The sequence below is a fragment of the Eurypyga helias genome, unplaced genomic scaffold (genome assembly GCF_000690775.1).
Source record: "Eurypyga helias isolate BGI_N326 unplaced genomic scaffold, ASM69077v1 scaffold36651, whole genome shotgun sequence".
NCBI lineage: Eukaryota > Metazoa > Chordata > Aves > Eurypygiformes > Eurypygidae > Eurypyga > Eurypyga helias.
The window spans coordinates 1-17,060 of NW_010229520.1; the positions used below are offsets into that span (position 1 = coordinate 1).

The window sequence follows — 17,060 nt, forward strand, 5'->3', positions numbered from 1 at the left end:
AGCCCGAGCTGCCGGGCACACCCCCCGGTAGGCGGGGAAGAGAAGCAGGGAAGCAGAGCCATCCATCCGTCCCAGCGGGACCCGCCGGCTGCCCAGCTCGGGCCCTCCCGCGCCTCGCAGACTCCGGCCTGGGTAAGCACCAGTGCAGCACCACACCCCAGCATTCGACCCCCTCCCCCAAAAAGCTGCCCGCCTCTGGGCCCGGATCACCCACATACTCAAGAAAACCTTACCCCCCACGTTGTGTACAGCTGATGCTTAAACTGATTCTGGGAATAAATATCTCAAATAGTTCAGAGTATTTTTTATTTTACACTGCATAATATGGGATGACAAGTCTCGAAGGTGAGAATTCTTACCCAAGTAATGATTTATAAAACGCATTTGCAGTTCACTGCCACAGTGAAGACTTGCTTGGGGCACTCAATTGATGAACACTACCTTTAAATATTTTTTCCTTAAGGCAGCACGGATGATTTTAGAGTACGTGTTTTACGTGGTACTGTGACTGTCTTGACTTAATCGAGCTGCAAACTCAACCAGCGTTCTGGTAGGCCGCCCTGCCATGCCTTTTCGAAGATAGGGCACCTCGTCTTTATTCGCCATCACACCAGCTATATCTAAATGAGCCCAGTGAGAGGCAGTCACAAATTCCTTCAGGAATGCAGCAGCTGTGCATGCGCCTCCAGCTCTGTGGGAAGCAGAAACATGGCATTGTTTCTAAAGCAACACCAACATCACAAACATTAAACAAATACACTGAGAGAAAGGGGCACATGAAGGGTATCGGTACATCTTTTACCTGCTGTACTTCCCAATGTTACTCAGATCTGCAAGAGGACAGTCTGTTACTTGTTTTGTGTAATGTTCAAAAAGAGGCATTCTCCAAACTCTGTCTCCTGTTAAAATGCTGGCCTGAAAAAGAAACAAGGCCAATTTTGGCAACTGTTTTGTTTTTTTTTTCAACTGCATTTACAAGCCCTGGTATCATGCATGCTTATTTTTGTTCAGCTTTGATCAATCTGAAAATATTTAGCCCAGTATAATATTAGGTATTTAGAAATACATTGCAAAACAAAACAGTGAATTCTGCTTTTGAAGTACTTCAGTGTTACTCAAAAGGCAAAATCTAAAGACCCTGCCTTTTCCCACCCCCCCCACCCCCTTTTTTTTTTTTTTAACCTGAGAACACAAATCCTTCCCTTCAGGAACTTCCTTTAGCCATCACACTTCAGCCATTCATGAAGCCTCTCTTGAATTTCTGTTTCAGTGTTGTTAAGCAAGAGCAATTATCCTTTTAGCAATAACTAATTACTGCCACAAGTCCAGAACTGATGCATATATACATGCTTGAGATTATCATACAGTGAACTGCATGCACATATCAAACCTCACAGAAGAGCTACTAATTAATAGTAAAAATTATTTTCAAATAAGTACAGTACTAGCACCATTCCTACAAGATTTCAAGATGTAGTAACGTACCTTTTACATTTGCATGAACACTTTCAGTACTGGACTAAAGTTTCAATAACGACAGCTACTACTGCATTATTACTATGATTTAATAATAATCACAGAATGGTTGGGGTTGGAAGGGACCTTAAAGATCATCTAGTCCCACCCCCCCTGCCATGGGCAGGGACACCCTCCACTAGACCAGGTTGCTCAAAGCCTCATCCAGCCTGGCCTTGAGCACTTCCAGGGATGGGGCATCCACAGCTTCTCTGGGCAACTTGTTCCAGTGTCTCACCACCCTCTCTGTGAAGAATTTCTTCCCGATATCCAATCTCAATCTACCCTCTTTCAATTTAAACCCATCACCCCTTGTCCTGTCACTACAGGCCCTTATAAAAAGCCCCTTCCTGCTTCCTTGTAGCCCCTTCAGGTACTGGAAGGTGCAATAAGGTCTCCCCGGAGCCTTCTCTTCTCCAGGCTGAACAAGCCCAACTCTCTCAGCCTGTCCCCGTAGCAGAGGTGCTCCAGCCCTCTGATCATCTTCGTGGCCTCCTCTGGACTCGCTCCAACTGGTCAATATCCTTCTGATGTTGAGGGCACCAGAGCTGGATGCAGCACTCCAGGTGGGGTCTCGCCAGAGCAGAGTAGAGGGGCAGAATCCCCTCCCTCGACCTGCTGGCCACACTTCTCTGGATACAGCCCAGGATACGGTTGGCTTTCTGGGCTGCCAGCGCAAACTGCCAGCCCATGTCCAGCCTTTCATCCTCCAACACTTCTCCTCAGGGCTGCTCTCATACCAAACTCAGTAATGCAGACGGCCTACCTCATATAGGTGCGTCCAAAGCCAAGATGAGTTTGTGAACACTCCAGTTGCAGCAGACCCCAATGCAACATCCATGGCACCTACAGTCAAAGGAGAACCTGAGCTATTCCTCTACATTCTGACTCTTCACAGAGCTTTCCATTTTTTAAGTCCCGTTATCAATAATTTCTTAAGTCAGCAAAATCTAAAAAATTTGGTATCGCTGCATTTTTAAAATACTAAACATTGTTGAAATACTTATATATCTAGTAGGACCAGATTTCATAAAAATTATATTCTGTATTTCATGAAACTAGATTTTCTGTTCTCAGCTTGATGTTTCTTAGCAGTATTTCTAACATGATGTATTCAGCAGTAACAGTGTCTTCTCAAACATCTAAGTCTTATTGTTTCCATATAGAAAATATGAATGAATGGATGGACTTTTTCCAACTTACAGATCTCTACAATCTTCGAGCTGATACTTTACCTTTAGTGAATTTCACTTTCACAGATTTCTGCATGGCATAGGTGAATTTACTTTGAATGAAAATAATCCTTATCAAAATAATAAACCATGCCTAAACCAGAGGGATTACATATGTATTTATTTGATGCCACAGGACTGCTTCTCTAATGCCAACATTTAATCTTTAGTGAGATTTAAAAAAAAAAAAAAAAAAAGGAAGAAAGTATTTTAACAAAAAGATATGCTAAAGAAGTTTCTACAGGAGCTCTCCTCCTTCCTGGTTGGTGCCCAAGGATCTCAAACACAGAATAATCTATAGTGGGAATAAACTCCTTCTATCATGACCTTTACAGAGGAACACTTTTGCACAAACCAACGATCTTAAAATTGACTTCCCTTCTGTCTGCTGAAATTTTCCCCAGCATGTGAACTGGTAAACTGATGGAACATAATTTAAAGCACTAGTACAGAATATATGGAGAGGTAATCATTTTGCTCAGGATATTCATTAAGCAACACAGTGGACTCATGTCTGAGCTACTCTTCCATGTTTGCTCTCATTCCAGCTACAGTCCCCTCTCCCGTGACAGCTTGTTACTGCAGTTCATGAGATGCATACACAATGCTGGCTTTAAATTTAACATTATAGCCTCCTTCATATACAGCTGTAGAGATGAAACAATTTCAGTGCATTTTGTTATGCCTGAAAGTATGCAAACTGCACATAAACTAAGAGATGCTTCAAGTCAAACGAATTCTTGGGAAGATAACAGTGACTCTCCCATGACCTAGAATCATGGAGACCTGAGATACCTCTCATAATGGAAGAACTGGTGTCGATTAGGTCAGGGCTCAGGCACTCAGGAAGCTGTTCTCAAAGATGCTATTTTGGCTCCAGTGTGGCCAGTGCCATATGGATCTGGCAGGATTCTTCTACAATCACTACATCACACACCCCCAGAAGCTGGGAGGGCTCAGCTCAGAAATGGAAGCACTGGGAAACACTGTGTAGAAATAAAGTCTCCATAGGTTTTCCCACCCAGCTGGGCTGGCACAACTTCACCTCCATTGCTGAGGGTGTACCCTGCATGCCAGCAGCCTCCCCAGTCCAAGAGGTCCGGAGCAGCTGCACGAGTTGTTAGAGCATGAACTGTGATAGCTGTTGTCCTACAGCATGTAAAACCATCTGGGCTGCTTTCACATTCAGGTTGGCTTTATATGCACAGTGCAACTCACCCACAGCTCAGTCGATGACAGTAACAAGGAACTGACTTGCAGAACTAGCAGGGAAGGGAGATGGCTTACCTGTTAATGTTGCAGCGTTCACAATAGCCCTTGCATTAAAACCGTGGGCGTAACAGAGCGCGTCAGCTAACAGCAGTCTTCCTTCCGCATCGGTGTTATCTACCTTCAGGTGCAAAATCAGCAAAAACAGATTAACTACTGGAAATATCCCTTTCACTGGCTTATTTCTTACAATCTGATAGCAATTTAATATAATGTGTAAATGCACTGTCACAGACCCTAGGAACTACAGGTAATCAAAATTTACTCAAAATAATTTTTAAAAAGAAAATAAAGATAGTATTGAAACACAGTTATGTTTATAAAATAAAAGCATATCTGTGGCTGAGGTCAAGTCATCTTTCAGCACTGCAACCTCCTCCGCATGCTGGGCCTCTGTGCTGCTGGCTCCTCCACAGAGGAGGGATCTGCCCAGTGGAAACCACAAATGAGGAGAGGGTACCACAGAGAAGCACTGAGCCTGGCAACAGTTCCTTGTTACACTGCTTTCTTTTTGGATCTTGAAACTTTTTCCCTCTAAATAAAAATAAAATCAGTAGCCCCTTCTCTCCTTTCCCCTTTTCAGGGAAAATCCATGGCGAGTTCTGCAAGATTAGTCACATGACAGGCTCTGAGTGAGCTACTAGCACTTTCTGGCAAATTTCTCCTTGCTGGGGGAATACGTGCACAGTCTATTCCCCCAAAGCAGTGGGCAACTGAACTCAGTTTGGGAGAAGAGCCTCAAGAAACTGGAAAGTTCAGCAAGTCAAAGGTGGCTGAATCACAGAAATATTGGTCAAGCCATGTACTTCCACAGGAAATCAGCAGTCTACAGGACAATGACTTCCAGTACCATTTAATCTGTTAGATGAGTCTGGGAGAGTTTGGATGAAATAAATATGAAATCTGTATTCTGGGTACTGCTTTGGCAAGCTCCTTTTAACCAGCAGCCCCTGTGACTCAGAGTTCTGATTGTACAGAACAGCTTGGCAGGGCAAAGACCTTGACTATGCCAGGAAACTAATACGCTTACGCATTACTTCAGATAGCGGGGAAGTGTCCTGAAGGGTCTGCTGGAAGCAATTAATACGTTATTAACTCTGATGGAGAATCCGTATTTATGGGCATTGTAACAACTTCTTCAGCCAAAACAAGATTTTCTGGCATGTTCTGTAAACGACCATACTTTTCAGCTCTTCCTAGCAATTCACAAAAAATGCTTGATCTCTTCAATCTATATTTATATTTGAAAGAATCCTGTCATACGTATTTCTAATTAATAACCTGCTTCTCACACTTTTAAAAACTCTACATTTGCACTGCTTATGTTTTTAGAAGTTCTTTTCAAACACGTGCTCTGACTGCAGTCATAAAACTTGATTGATTAAACCAGTTCACTAAAGATATTCAAAATCCAAGTCTTGTGTGCATACCTGTATTGTTTTTCCGTTCTTGGCTCTAACTACATCCCCAGGCTTGTTTGCCTTACCGCTGGGCATATTTTCACAGAGGGGTGCCAAACCTCAGAGAGAAAAAGACGAGTGCATTACTAGTTTCTTTCTCAGAAAAGATATAGAAAAAACACTTATGAAAAAACCAAACATCTCCTTAAGAAAACAATATTATTCTTACATTGAATTTAGGCTCAAAACCCAAGTCTTCATGGTTACTGAAAGACACACGGCCCAGTTTCCAATTAGGGAAATTCCTCTGCATGTTGCAGCAGCACATCCTCTCACCTACACCATTTTACCATTAGGATTTGTTTCTACTTTACACCCAAACAAGTGAGATCAGAGGAGCAACAAATATCATCTTATGTCTTCCATATATAAATAGTCACATGTAAAGGGATTTCCTTCTTTCTGAAATTAAAACCGCCTCAAATGAACACTCTGAGCCATTCAAGCTCTGCTCACTGTAAATGAACATCATGCAGTGTCAAGAGGGGTCCAAGGATGCACCCTAAAACTCCAACCATAAGAGCAGCAAATAGAGGTGAACAAGAGTGAGGGTCAGCATCAAAGCTCCCACTGTGAATGGGCTAATGGGATGAAAGGCATTCCAGCATTCCTATGGAAATCTGCTCCTGCCACAAGGCATAAACGAATTGTGGACCATCACTTTTCAGTGGAATTATCTACACAGGCTTTTGCTCCACTGATTTACCCCTTCCCAGCGCATACTTTTAAGTGAGGAATGTCACCGGGATGCGAGTTTCACTGCCCTCTCCTGGTTGAAGCAAAGAAGTGACTAAAATACGAGTTTCCTGAAAGTCACAGTTCTCATCCTGAAATGGATTGCATGTCATCACCAACTAGTTTTGCCACGGTTCCTGAATCAGCTCATTTAATTTTAGCTGTGCCACATTTCTGCAGAAAAAATAAGCATCGCTTGTACTTAAAAACAGTATCAGCAGACTAGTTTGGTTGGTTTGTTTTAGATTTCTGCTGAGATATTCACCTAAGGAAACCAGAGCTCATCCCTCTTCTTCAGCTGTGGCCACACTCGCGTAGTTTTTTAATTGCTTTGCCAGATACCCATTCCTTCTTGTAATGAAGGACCAGAAATTCTGAAAAACTCCTTGAAAATAAGTTTGACAGTCATTATCTCCTAAGATCTAAAAATTGTGCCTTCAGAGTTTTAATTTGGTGTTGCCATATTTTACTTAAGCAAAGCTAGTCATTTTTTGATAAGCCAGTAAGAAATGAAAGAGAGGCTGAGCAAGGGAATGAGACAACTGAGTCTTCAAGAATCCATGACGCTTCTGTAAGACCATTACCACTGCTGCTACTAGAAAATTACCGTCTAAAGGTAAATCTTGTGAAGCTACGATTTTTTGGATTCTCACACAAACACACTTACCAATTATGTTAAGAGGTAGATTTAAAGCTGCTGCTGTCACAATGGCTGAACAGATAGTTGCTGCCCCTCCCATATCTGCTCTCATCGCATCCATACCTGACGACGGCTTCAGTGAAATGCCACCACTGGAACAAACAGCACAAGTATCATCCAACATGTAGGAGTTCGATGTTGCATACGATGACAATATTCTGTCCATCAGTTTTTTAGCACCAAGTATCAGTAAATGCTACACTTGGTGTTTTCAAATATTCCTGCAACACCCTAGAAAGCATACTGAAAGCAAGTGTCTGGGGTTTCATTTCACATAAAGTATGTCCCCGAGTTATTTCCTCAGAGTTAGGACACCATAAAAATCCAGGTAATCTGCAGCAGACTGACTCAAGGTCTTTATAATAGCAGAAGAGCACAAAACAAGAGCAAAATAGTGCACTTGGTAAAATCAGCATATGGAAATGGAACAGACTGATAAATTCTTCAGTAGTTATGTGACATGAAAAGCAGTTATAAGGAACTGCTGCAAAGAATTAACTATTTTCTCTCTCCTTAAGCATGGTCTACATGTCCAGTGACAGACTGCAATTCCAAACGCATAAATTCTTCATCCAGAGGTTTGCTTAGGCCAAAAAAGAAAACATAGCACGTTATTTGTTTTCTTTCCCCCTTACAAGATGAGGGGAATCAATTCCTACTTTGTCCAACCACTCAAGCTTGCCTTACCCCCAGGAAAGGCAGCACAGTCTACTATATAAGGCAAGTCCACTGGAATGGCATTGGAAGATGTGCTGAGCAAAGGAAAATCTTCTCCCTGTTGAACATGAATACCAGGAAGGCATTCTTCTCCCTTCTAGTCAAAAATTCTAGCAGACATACCTGTCAAATGTAACTCCTTTTCCTACAAATACCAACGGGGAGTCATTTGTATTAGCACCACCATAGTAGTGAATCTCCAGAAAGATGGGAGGCTCGGCTGAACCCTTAGCTACACTCAGGAATGCTCCCATCTGCTGTGTTGCTATCCAAGACTCTGGTCTGCAATAGAAATGTATATTAATTTTTTTTTTGGTCATCGGACACTTTGACCAACATGATTTTGTCTGTTTGTGTTTAAGAGGTCATAGTTCTTGAAGGTTTGTACACAAGACATTAATTTCATTTTAGTTAGTTTGTAAGCTGTCATTTACATGCAAGCATCACTACTTTTTTTTGTGAAACAGAAAGATACTTCCTCAAAGTTGCTGCTTGTTTTGTTTCCTTGTTTTTGAACAAGGCGCAACAACCAACCAAACGAATGCAACAACCAACCGCTTGTCTACACGTTCTGTGTCAGAAACATTACACTTTGACTTGTCCATGAGGCTGTAGCCTCTCAAGGCATATGATGTAACAATGTCGCAGCAGGTTACAGTTCAGCCTTCTGCTCTCAAGATGGTTAACTATAGGCCAAGTTGATTTCCCTCAGCCTTTTGCTTTTCAACAAAACAGACCCCAACACCTGCACAACCAGGTAGCCCATTTCCACCCAAGAGCAGTAACTAGAAATTCAGAGACAAGAAGCATTAATTAAATTACAAGGGCTTTTGCATCCCTTTTTGAAAGCTAAAAAACCCCACAAAAACTAACAACAGCAATAAATAGAGGACGTTTAATTACCACATCCAAACAAAAAAGCAAATGGACGTATAAAACCCACTTAGAAAGAAATCAAGCGGTATTAGAAAAAAGGTACCTAGTATTTGCCCTCTATTCACTGATTCTTCATCAGGCTTCTTTTCACAACACGTGTGAATGAAGCAGTGCTTGCATGCATGACTAACTGCAAGTTAATCATTTTACTGTGTCACAGTAGTATTAGTATTAGAAGCTCACCTTCTAATACTGAGAGTAGCTTGCAGTCGGGGCACCCTCGTACCTTTTTTCCAAATGCTTCCCCTGCTTTTGTCATTTGAAGCAGTAGATGGAAAATGAGAGCACGCTGCATACTGAACAGCATGGAGGGTCCCCTACCCTATAGAAAAATCATTTTAATGGAATTTACCTTATATGGACCTTCACATTGCTGAAACTTCTGAGCTTCTGTTCAATATGTTCGGCAAATTTGAGTGGAGTTATATAATTAGCTGGAGCCTCCATAAGGTACCGAGCGAGGTTCTGACCCTCAGCATAGATAACACCTCTTTGCCAGGCTTCACCTTCATCACTAAAACAACATTGTGCAATAATCAGAATCATAAACATTTACAAAAGTAAGATACTGTCAGCATCCATCTGTTCTCTCCTGTTTGAAAATGCAGTATCATGAATTTGAGCCAATCAAGAATGTCATAGCAATCTTACTACGAGGAATTTAGGATGATATGCAAGGTGCATCTAGTCTAGTAGCTCATCTCTGACTCTAGTCAGTGCCAAATGCTTCACAGAAAGCTAGAAGAATCCTAGAGCAAACAGATGTAAAGTTATCTAATACATTAGGTCTTGTCCTAAACCTTACTAGTCAGAGATCAGCTTAGATCCTTAAGCATAAGGTTTAACGTCCCTTCCAAAATTTGTAATTGTATCAGTTATAACAGCACTGAAAGTTTTTATTTACCATATAAAGCATCCAATTATTTTTCACTTTATTGAAATATGATTATGTGGTAAGAGTAGAACTTGGATTTCATCTCACAGTGCACTCAAAGCATTTCACTAACAAATGACAGAGCAAACTTTCTAAGAGGTGCCTGCAGAGGAAACAGGGACATCTTACTGGTTACTTCACAAGAAAGTTTGCTCTGTCATTTGTAAGAGGTGCCTGCAGAGGAAACGGGGACATCTTACTGGTTACTTCACAACACTACCTGTACAAAACCTTTCATTTTGCTGAGACAGAACTGACAGACTTACTGGCTTTAAAAGATTTCACAAAGCAGGGCATTAAACTGGACTCCACTTCTCAGAAGAGCAACACAGTGAAGAAGCAATATAGGAGGAATATAGGAACATTGCCTGGATACAGAGGGATGGAATTAAGAAGCGAAACCTCAGCTGACACTGAAACTGGCAAGAAGTGGGAAAGGCACCAAGAGGACTTCAACAGGTCCTTCAACACCAGCAAAAGGAAGGTCAAGAATAACACTGTTCCGTTGCTAAATGAGCACTGAGAATACTAAGTCCTCAATGCAGCTTTGCACCAGCCTTAATACTTACTAAGGTCTGCTTCCAGATTCCCCAGTTCTTTGTGCTTAGTGACAGAGTTTGGGGAAGAAAAGTACTACCCATGGCAGAGGAAGATAGATTTAGGACTGCTTAAGGAAGCTGGACATAGAGAAACCCTTGGCAGCAAGCAGGATTTATCCAAGGGTTCTAAGGGAGCTAGCTGGCATCACTGCAAGCTTGGTCTCTTTCAGTCTGAAAGGTCATGGTAACCGAATGTGGTCCCTGGTGACTGGCAAAGGACAAGTCCCTGTCCTTCAGAATGGCAAGGACAATATAGGGAACTACAAGTCAGTTATCCTAGACTAATCTAATAAAAGTTTATGGAAGCCTTTTCCAGGAACATGAAGGACAAGATGGTCTCTGGGAACAGTCATTACAGATTTGAGGCAAAACATACCTGATCAACTTATCTGACTATCATAAGGAGAGGGTTGGCACAGAGGACCACAGTGGATGTTATTTATCCTGGCTTTAGCAAGGTTTTCATGTAGAATCCTTACAGACTGACAAAATAGCAACTGGAGGGTTAGACTACAAAATTGGTGAAAAACTGTAAGAACTGCTGGGCTCAGAAGACAGCAGACAACAGCTGAACAGTCCAGCTGGCAGTTAGTTATGTGTGGCATTCCTCAAGGAGTGATACAGAGGCTGATATCCGCATCAGCCACCTGGACTAGGAAATGTACCCTCAGAAGTTCGCATTGCAGGGAGCAGCTGAAACAGGGAGGGTGGGGGCCACCATTCACAGCAGCCTTGACAAGCCAGAGGAATGCACCAAGGGAACACCAGGAAGTTTAACAAAGACTGGCATAAAGTCCCGTACCTGGTACTGAACAGCTTCACGCAATAGCCAGGCTAGACTCTGACTAGGCAGAAAGCAGCATTGCAGAACAGAGCCTGGGGATCCTGGCACACAGGTTGAACAGGACTAAGCAGCGTGTTACTGCGACGACAAAGGCCAATCGCGTACTGGGTTAGATCAGAGCACAGTCAGCATGTTAAGGGAAATAATTATTTACCTCCTTGGCTTTTGTGAGGCTGCATCAGGCTACATCCACTTTTGAGTTCCTGAATACAAAACAAACACTGCTACACTGGAGAAGTTCAAAGGAGGGCCCCTAAGAGAGGTAGGGAGCTAAAGCACATGGCATATGAGAAGAAACTAAGAATTGGGTTTGTTTCACCTAGAGGAAAAAAAATAGGAAAGATCTAATTGCAGTCTTTCCTCCACCCTTAAATAGGGTTTATATAGAAGATGAGGTTGGACGCATCTCAGAGCTACACAGTAAGAGTGTGAGACAATGGTCTCAAGATTCAACAAGGGAAACTGCAGTAGGATGTGAAGAAGAATTCACCATGAGTGTTGTTAATGCACTAGAACATTTGAGGTTGTGATATTTCCATCTCAGGAGATAGTCAAAACTGGACTAGACAAAGACCTGATCAACCTAATATAGCTTTGAAGTTTTATGTAACTTCCAGGTTATTCCTAATCCCAGTTGGAGCTGGACTAGATGACCTCCAGAGGTTCTTTCCAACCCAAATTATTATATATATAAAAAAAAACCACTTCCAGCATCATAAATGGTCACAGGACCATCTATATTTTCAGGAAATGTTTGTTTAATACAAATATGGTTGGCTCTGAAACTACGTGCTGTGTTAGAAAATGGAAGAAGTGCTGAACGTAGCTTACCAAGACATGCTCAAATTGAGAGGTTTTTATTTTATTTCACTAGCTTACACATAAGGAAGTACTTGTTCCTGTATGAGGGACATATGGGAAATACCACTACTCTGCAGGAGAGAAACAAGTTTCAAAATCCACTCTTATACAGTAAAAAGAGGATTAATAAAACTTTGGTTTGGAACCAAAAGCTCTGATATTAGTTTCTGCTCTGAAGTAAGTGATGTCTGTTTAGAGGGCAGAACCCCCCCAAGCTTCTCCTCTTGCATCATCTACTGTGAAAGAAAACGTAACAAGTGAACTACATAAAACGTCTCCATCATGGGATGGTCTGGTGTTAATAAGCACTTCCCGATTCTCTAAAGGATTTATTCACATAGGAATCTGAAATGCCTCTGCTCCACAATTCTGGCATGCAGTATCAACAAAAGTCCTTTTACATCACAACTATGCTTCAAGTAATTTACACTTCTATCCTGGGCCTTTTTATCTATAAGGCAGCATTTATTTACCCTTAATCTCAGAACATGGCATACTAACAAAACACATGGAGCAAACACTATAAATACCCATGAGATGTAAAATACTTCAGGAAATTCAAAGGAATAGGAAGAGTTCAGAGGGATATTGCTGCCAGCCTTATTATCTCAGCTTTGTTTTTCTCATGCACAAGCATGCCCACAGTTTTATAAAGAAATCAAGAGATGAATTAATAGGCAAGCTTCCCTTTTGCCATCACCTTCTATGAAGCTGAGGAGTAACTACAGGTTTCTTTTTTTGCTTCAGCTCATTGTATTCATGCAATCCAAGGACAGCACCTTCTGCAGCCGCTTGAGCATCTCCGCAGGGGTCTACTTCAACACAAGGGATCTCCAGATCTTGGATCTGTCTACAACCAACTGAAAAATACAGTACAAAACTAGTAGGCTGAGTATTGCACAGAACAGCAAAACAGGTGCCTGAGGCGATCAATGTGACATCCCAAGGAAAAAAGAATTTTAACTCAAGATACCCAAGTTTATAAGTAAATCAATTAAAAGCATCATACAGTAGAATAATTAAAAATGGTCATGACTGTATGCTGACAAATTATGACTAAACTGAATTGTAATGATTAAGACATTTCACAAGAATAAAAAGGAAAGCTCACAGTTGTTCTGATTCCTTTAAGCTCACTCTGTATCAAAGAAACGCTCTATCGTAGTCATAATGCATGGCATATCACCATCTACAGGTGATGCAATATAACAAATATATTCCATAAATTCTATTTTGTACTCAAATAATTTAATGTTTTGTAGCTAGTGAGACCACATGGGCTAGCACTTCGGACATACAGCTGTGTGCTGGGTTGGGCTGGGGTAGAGTTAGTTTTCTTCACAGCAGCTGGAATGGGGCTGTGTTTTGGATTTGTGCTGGAAACAGTGTTTATAACACAGGAGTGTGTTCGTTACTGCTGAGCAGTGCTGACACAGAGTCAAGGCCTTTTCTGCCTCTCACACCACCCCACCAGTGAGTGGGCTGGGGATGCACAAGGAGTTGGGAGGGGACACAGCCAGGACAGCTGACCCCAACTGTCCAAAGGGATATTCCAGACCACATGATGTCATGTTCAGCACGTAAAGCTGGGGGAAGGAGGAGGAAGGGGGGGACCTTCAGTATGATGGCATTTGTCTCCTTAGTAACTGTTACACGTGATGGAGCTCTGCTTTCCTGGGGATGGCTAAACACCTGCCTGCCCATGGGAAGCGGTCAATGAATTCCTGGTTTTGCTTTATCTATGAAACTGTCTTCATCTCAACCCAAGAGTTTTCTCCCTTTTACCTTTCCTTTTCTCCCCCCCATCCTGCCAGGGGTGAACAAGCAAGCAGCTGTGTGGGGATGAGTTGCTGGCTGGGGTTAAACCACAACAATCTGTCATACGTGCATGACTGACCTCCAGTCTCAGATTATAAACTCCATGGTGCGAACTGTTTTTATTCTTGTGTTACACACACTTATATGCAGGAGTCGTCCTTGATTAAGGCAGAGAGGCCTCCTCTGCCTACAACAGAGAACACACCAAACCGTACTACCCATGTTGTAAAAGACACCAGTTTGTAACACAAGTATCTCAGTTACAACCTAAGAGGCAAAAATAAATGTATGTGCACACTTAAATACAGCATGAGCATAAAGTGAATCAGTGATGCTCGCAGGCTTCAAAACAGTAGTAATTAAATAGGTTCCTTTTCAGTATCACTTACATAGAAGAGCTTTCCTAAACAGTGTAACTGGAGTTACCTGTCTGTAGATGGATTTACATGCCCTATGACTCCTTCCTTGCTAAGGAAACACTTCACAAACGCCAGTGTCAAGTAAATGCATTTACCAAGCCACTCAGTAGGTTTTGCATTTCAAAACAATCACATCTAGGATCAAAAGTGGCACATGCTGCACCATTGCAACAGTTTTATAGAGAAAATTAAGAAAATTTAGAAATGGTTAACCTGCAACAGCTGCACGAATATTTTCTTTGCCTTCATTCCAGTTTTCTTGGTCATTTACTCCAGCATTCTTCTTACCCAAGCCAACTACAACCACACTCGGAAAGTCCTAGATGAAGCCGACACAGAAATAGATTCGCTTTCCTCATTGTTACAGCCACAGCAGAGAGGTGTTAACAAAGACCTTACTTTGCAAATCAAACCAAGCACAGCATTACAATACAGTCAGTACTTTCTCTGTTATGCGCATTTCCACAGGCACTGTCTTGCACTCCCAATCATTTGCCACGGACATGCAACCAGCTGTTCTGTTGCCAACCAGGTAGCAGTCAGTTATGTGTATTGCAGCAGAAAGGGCTTTATGCTCAATAGCAGCAAACTTGGTACTTCTAAGGGCAAGTCTAAAAGTCCTTTGACAGCAGATCCAGCTTTCCAGCTACAACAAAGGCCAGAACTGAGCTGAAGGAGGGTAACCTTTTTTGGCACAGTACTATGTTCAAGGAAATAACAGCACTTCAAAGCCTGAGCCTATTATCCCTGCTCAGGAGCTGAGCTGGCATGATTTGCCAGGTTAACAAGGCAAAACTGCCCAGAGGTACACAGCTCCAGAAATCAGGCAAGCAATCTAGCACAGCAGAATAAATCCTTGCCTTATAAGCTGCCAAGTGGAAGGCAAAAAGGACGAAATAGCAAAGATTAAAGGAGCACTTTAAGAATGAAGTCAAATTTGTACAAAACGCAAGGATATATATGTGAACAGACTTCCCACTGCTCTAAATGAAAATAAAGATAATCTTAGGCTGTTCCCTGCCCTCACAAATAGTCAGATTCTAACAATCAGCTTTCAAACCACTATACTGTAGTAAAGTGTTTTAGTCCACAAGATGCTGAAACTTGTGTTAGCTTTCCAGAAAAATCAGTGATTCAAGTTAAAGTTTTTTAAGTTATCATTATTTTACACACTTAGAATGAGGTGTAATGCCAAATTCTACTGCCTTCTCTTGCAGAGATTTGCTACTCACTTCATCTTGAATGCAGAACTGGGATAACGGGACCTTCAGCAGCCTCAGCATCCATGATATTTCTGAGCATTTCTGAGCACTTTTCTACCAAGTCCAGTGTCACCTGCCTGGGGTCTCCACACAGGAATTTACACACGGTAGGTAATACTCACTACATAATGATTTATGTAAAATCATGTAAATAGCCCTCATTTAAGACTTGGTTACTTGTACAGGGACACCTAGTGTCACATTACATGTCTGCCTAGCCTCTAGCTACTACTCCAAGGCACAGGCCTACCGTGTTTGCCAGCCCCATGGAGATGCATTACATGTATTAGGGCTTCTCAAACAGCACCAAAGCCTAGCTTCAAGGAGGTGAATCCCCATCTCATACCCTTGTGATATATCACATCTGTGCCAAGTCCTGCTTGAAGAACAGTCCCACTTCCTGTTTTCAGAGGATTCCAATGCATGACTGTAGAACCTCTCGTTAAAGCCTACAATGGGACTATCTTGTGTTAGCACTGGGTTATCTGGAAAGTCTTTGCACGTACCGGTACACACTCATGCACTCGCTCCTGAGCGCAGAAAGCACAGTGGAAGTCTGATCCAAAACTCCTGTGCTTCACCTCATTCAGTTGCTCAGAGCTCACCATCCTGGGAGCAGACTTGTTGACAACTGCCCAGTTTACAGCACAGCAGAGGGAGTAGGGGATCGTGCAAATGGCCACGCAAACACGGGGAGTGCAGAACAGGAGGTTTCAGCGAGAACCACATCGTTAGGGGGGAGGGAAAAAAGCAGAGCACTTACACAAGCACAGCAGTGAACTCGGCTTAAATTACGACTCAAGGGTAAATCTCACACATTAATCAGTATGCACACAAAAATCCAAAACTCATACCTGATGCAAACCATGGAATATGCGTGTTTTGCCTTTCTTCAAAGGTGGCCCACACCTAGGACACAAAAAGATTCTTTTGGTAAAGAAGCCGTCGCTGCTGATAAACCTTGTGTTACTACCTTCATAACCGCACAGTGCTCCTCAGCACTCTGCTGGAACACTCGGCAGAGTGCCGATTCACAGCCAAGGGCAGTTCCCAGGGACGTTTTGCATCTGCTTCTTCAGCGCTTGGTTTTCCCACCAGAGCTCCTCTCCAAACACCTTGGCCTGGCAGAGCAAATACCAGCCCGAGAAGTGGTACGGATACGAATACTAATAATGATGGGAAAGGTCGTTCTTACTGGTGTTTGTCAGTACTTTAGTCCGTTTTGGAAGCTCATCGCACACTTACAGAGAGAGAAGTTCTCTCAGCTTCCCAGACACAAGCCTGTCGAACGCGTCTCCAGCACTAGTGAACTGGGCAGCACCTTCATCCTTTTCGCTTGAGTAGGTTCCCAGAACAAGACCCTAAAAGAAGACACGCAGTAACGTAAACACCACGAGATTCAGAGAGCCGTCGCAAAGACAAGCAGCACGCTGCTCGAGCTGTAGCTACTGCTCTACACGTTCAGCTCAGCTTAGGTACCGACCTACTGAGACGCACAGAGCAACACTTGGTAAAGCAGCACGAACTACTGCAACTGCTTTTGAGCGTGAAAAAGCAGCTCGATAGTGCGTAAATACATTACGGCCATCCTGCCTAACAGGTTGAGGCTAAGTGTCTGTCGATGGGCAGTTTTAAGTACAAACGGCATTCCCCCCTCCCCCCCAACGGCAGATCCAGGAGGACACTGGGCGCGGCACCGCTCCCGGCTCAGGCCATCGGCAGGGCAGCGAGGTGCCGGGGCGGGACGGCTCTGGGCCCG

General features: G+C 42.7%; 1 protein-coding gene across 1 annotated transcript; it reads right to left on the minus strand.

Annotated features, from left to right (window-relative positions):
• Nucleotides 1–450: 450 nt before the first annotated feature.
• On the minus strand, nt 451–16,662 carry LAP3 (leucine aminopeptidase 3; the record flags this gene model as incomplete). Its single annotated transcript, XM_010160450.1, has 12 exons — nt 451–691; nt 803–915; nt 2,282–2,361; nt 4,035–4,137; nt 5,447–5,535; nt 6,879–7,003; nt 7,752–7,910; nt 8,917–9,078; nt 12,503–12,662; nt 14,253–14,358; nt 16,156–16,210; nt 16,547–16,662. Coding segments are annotated over 12 exons (1,467 nt in total), but the record flags the coding sequence as incomplete, so codon positions are not given.
• Nucleotides 16,663–17,060: the final 398 nt, after the last annotated feature.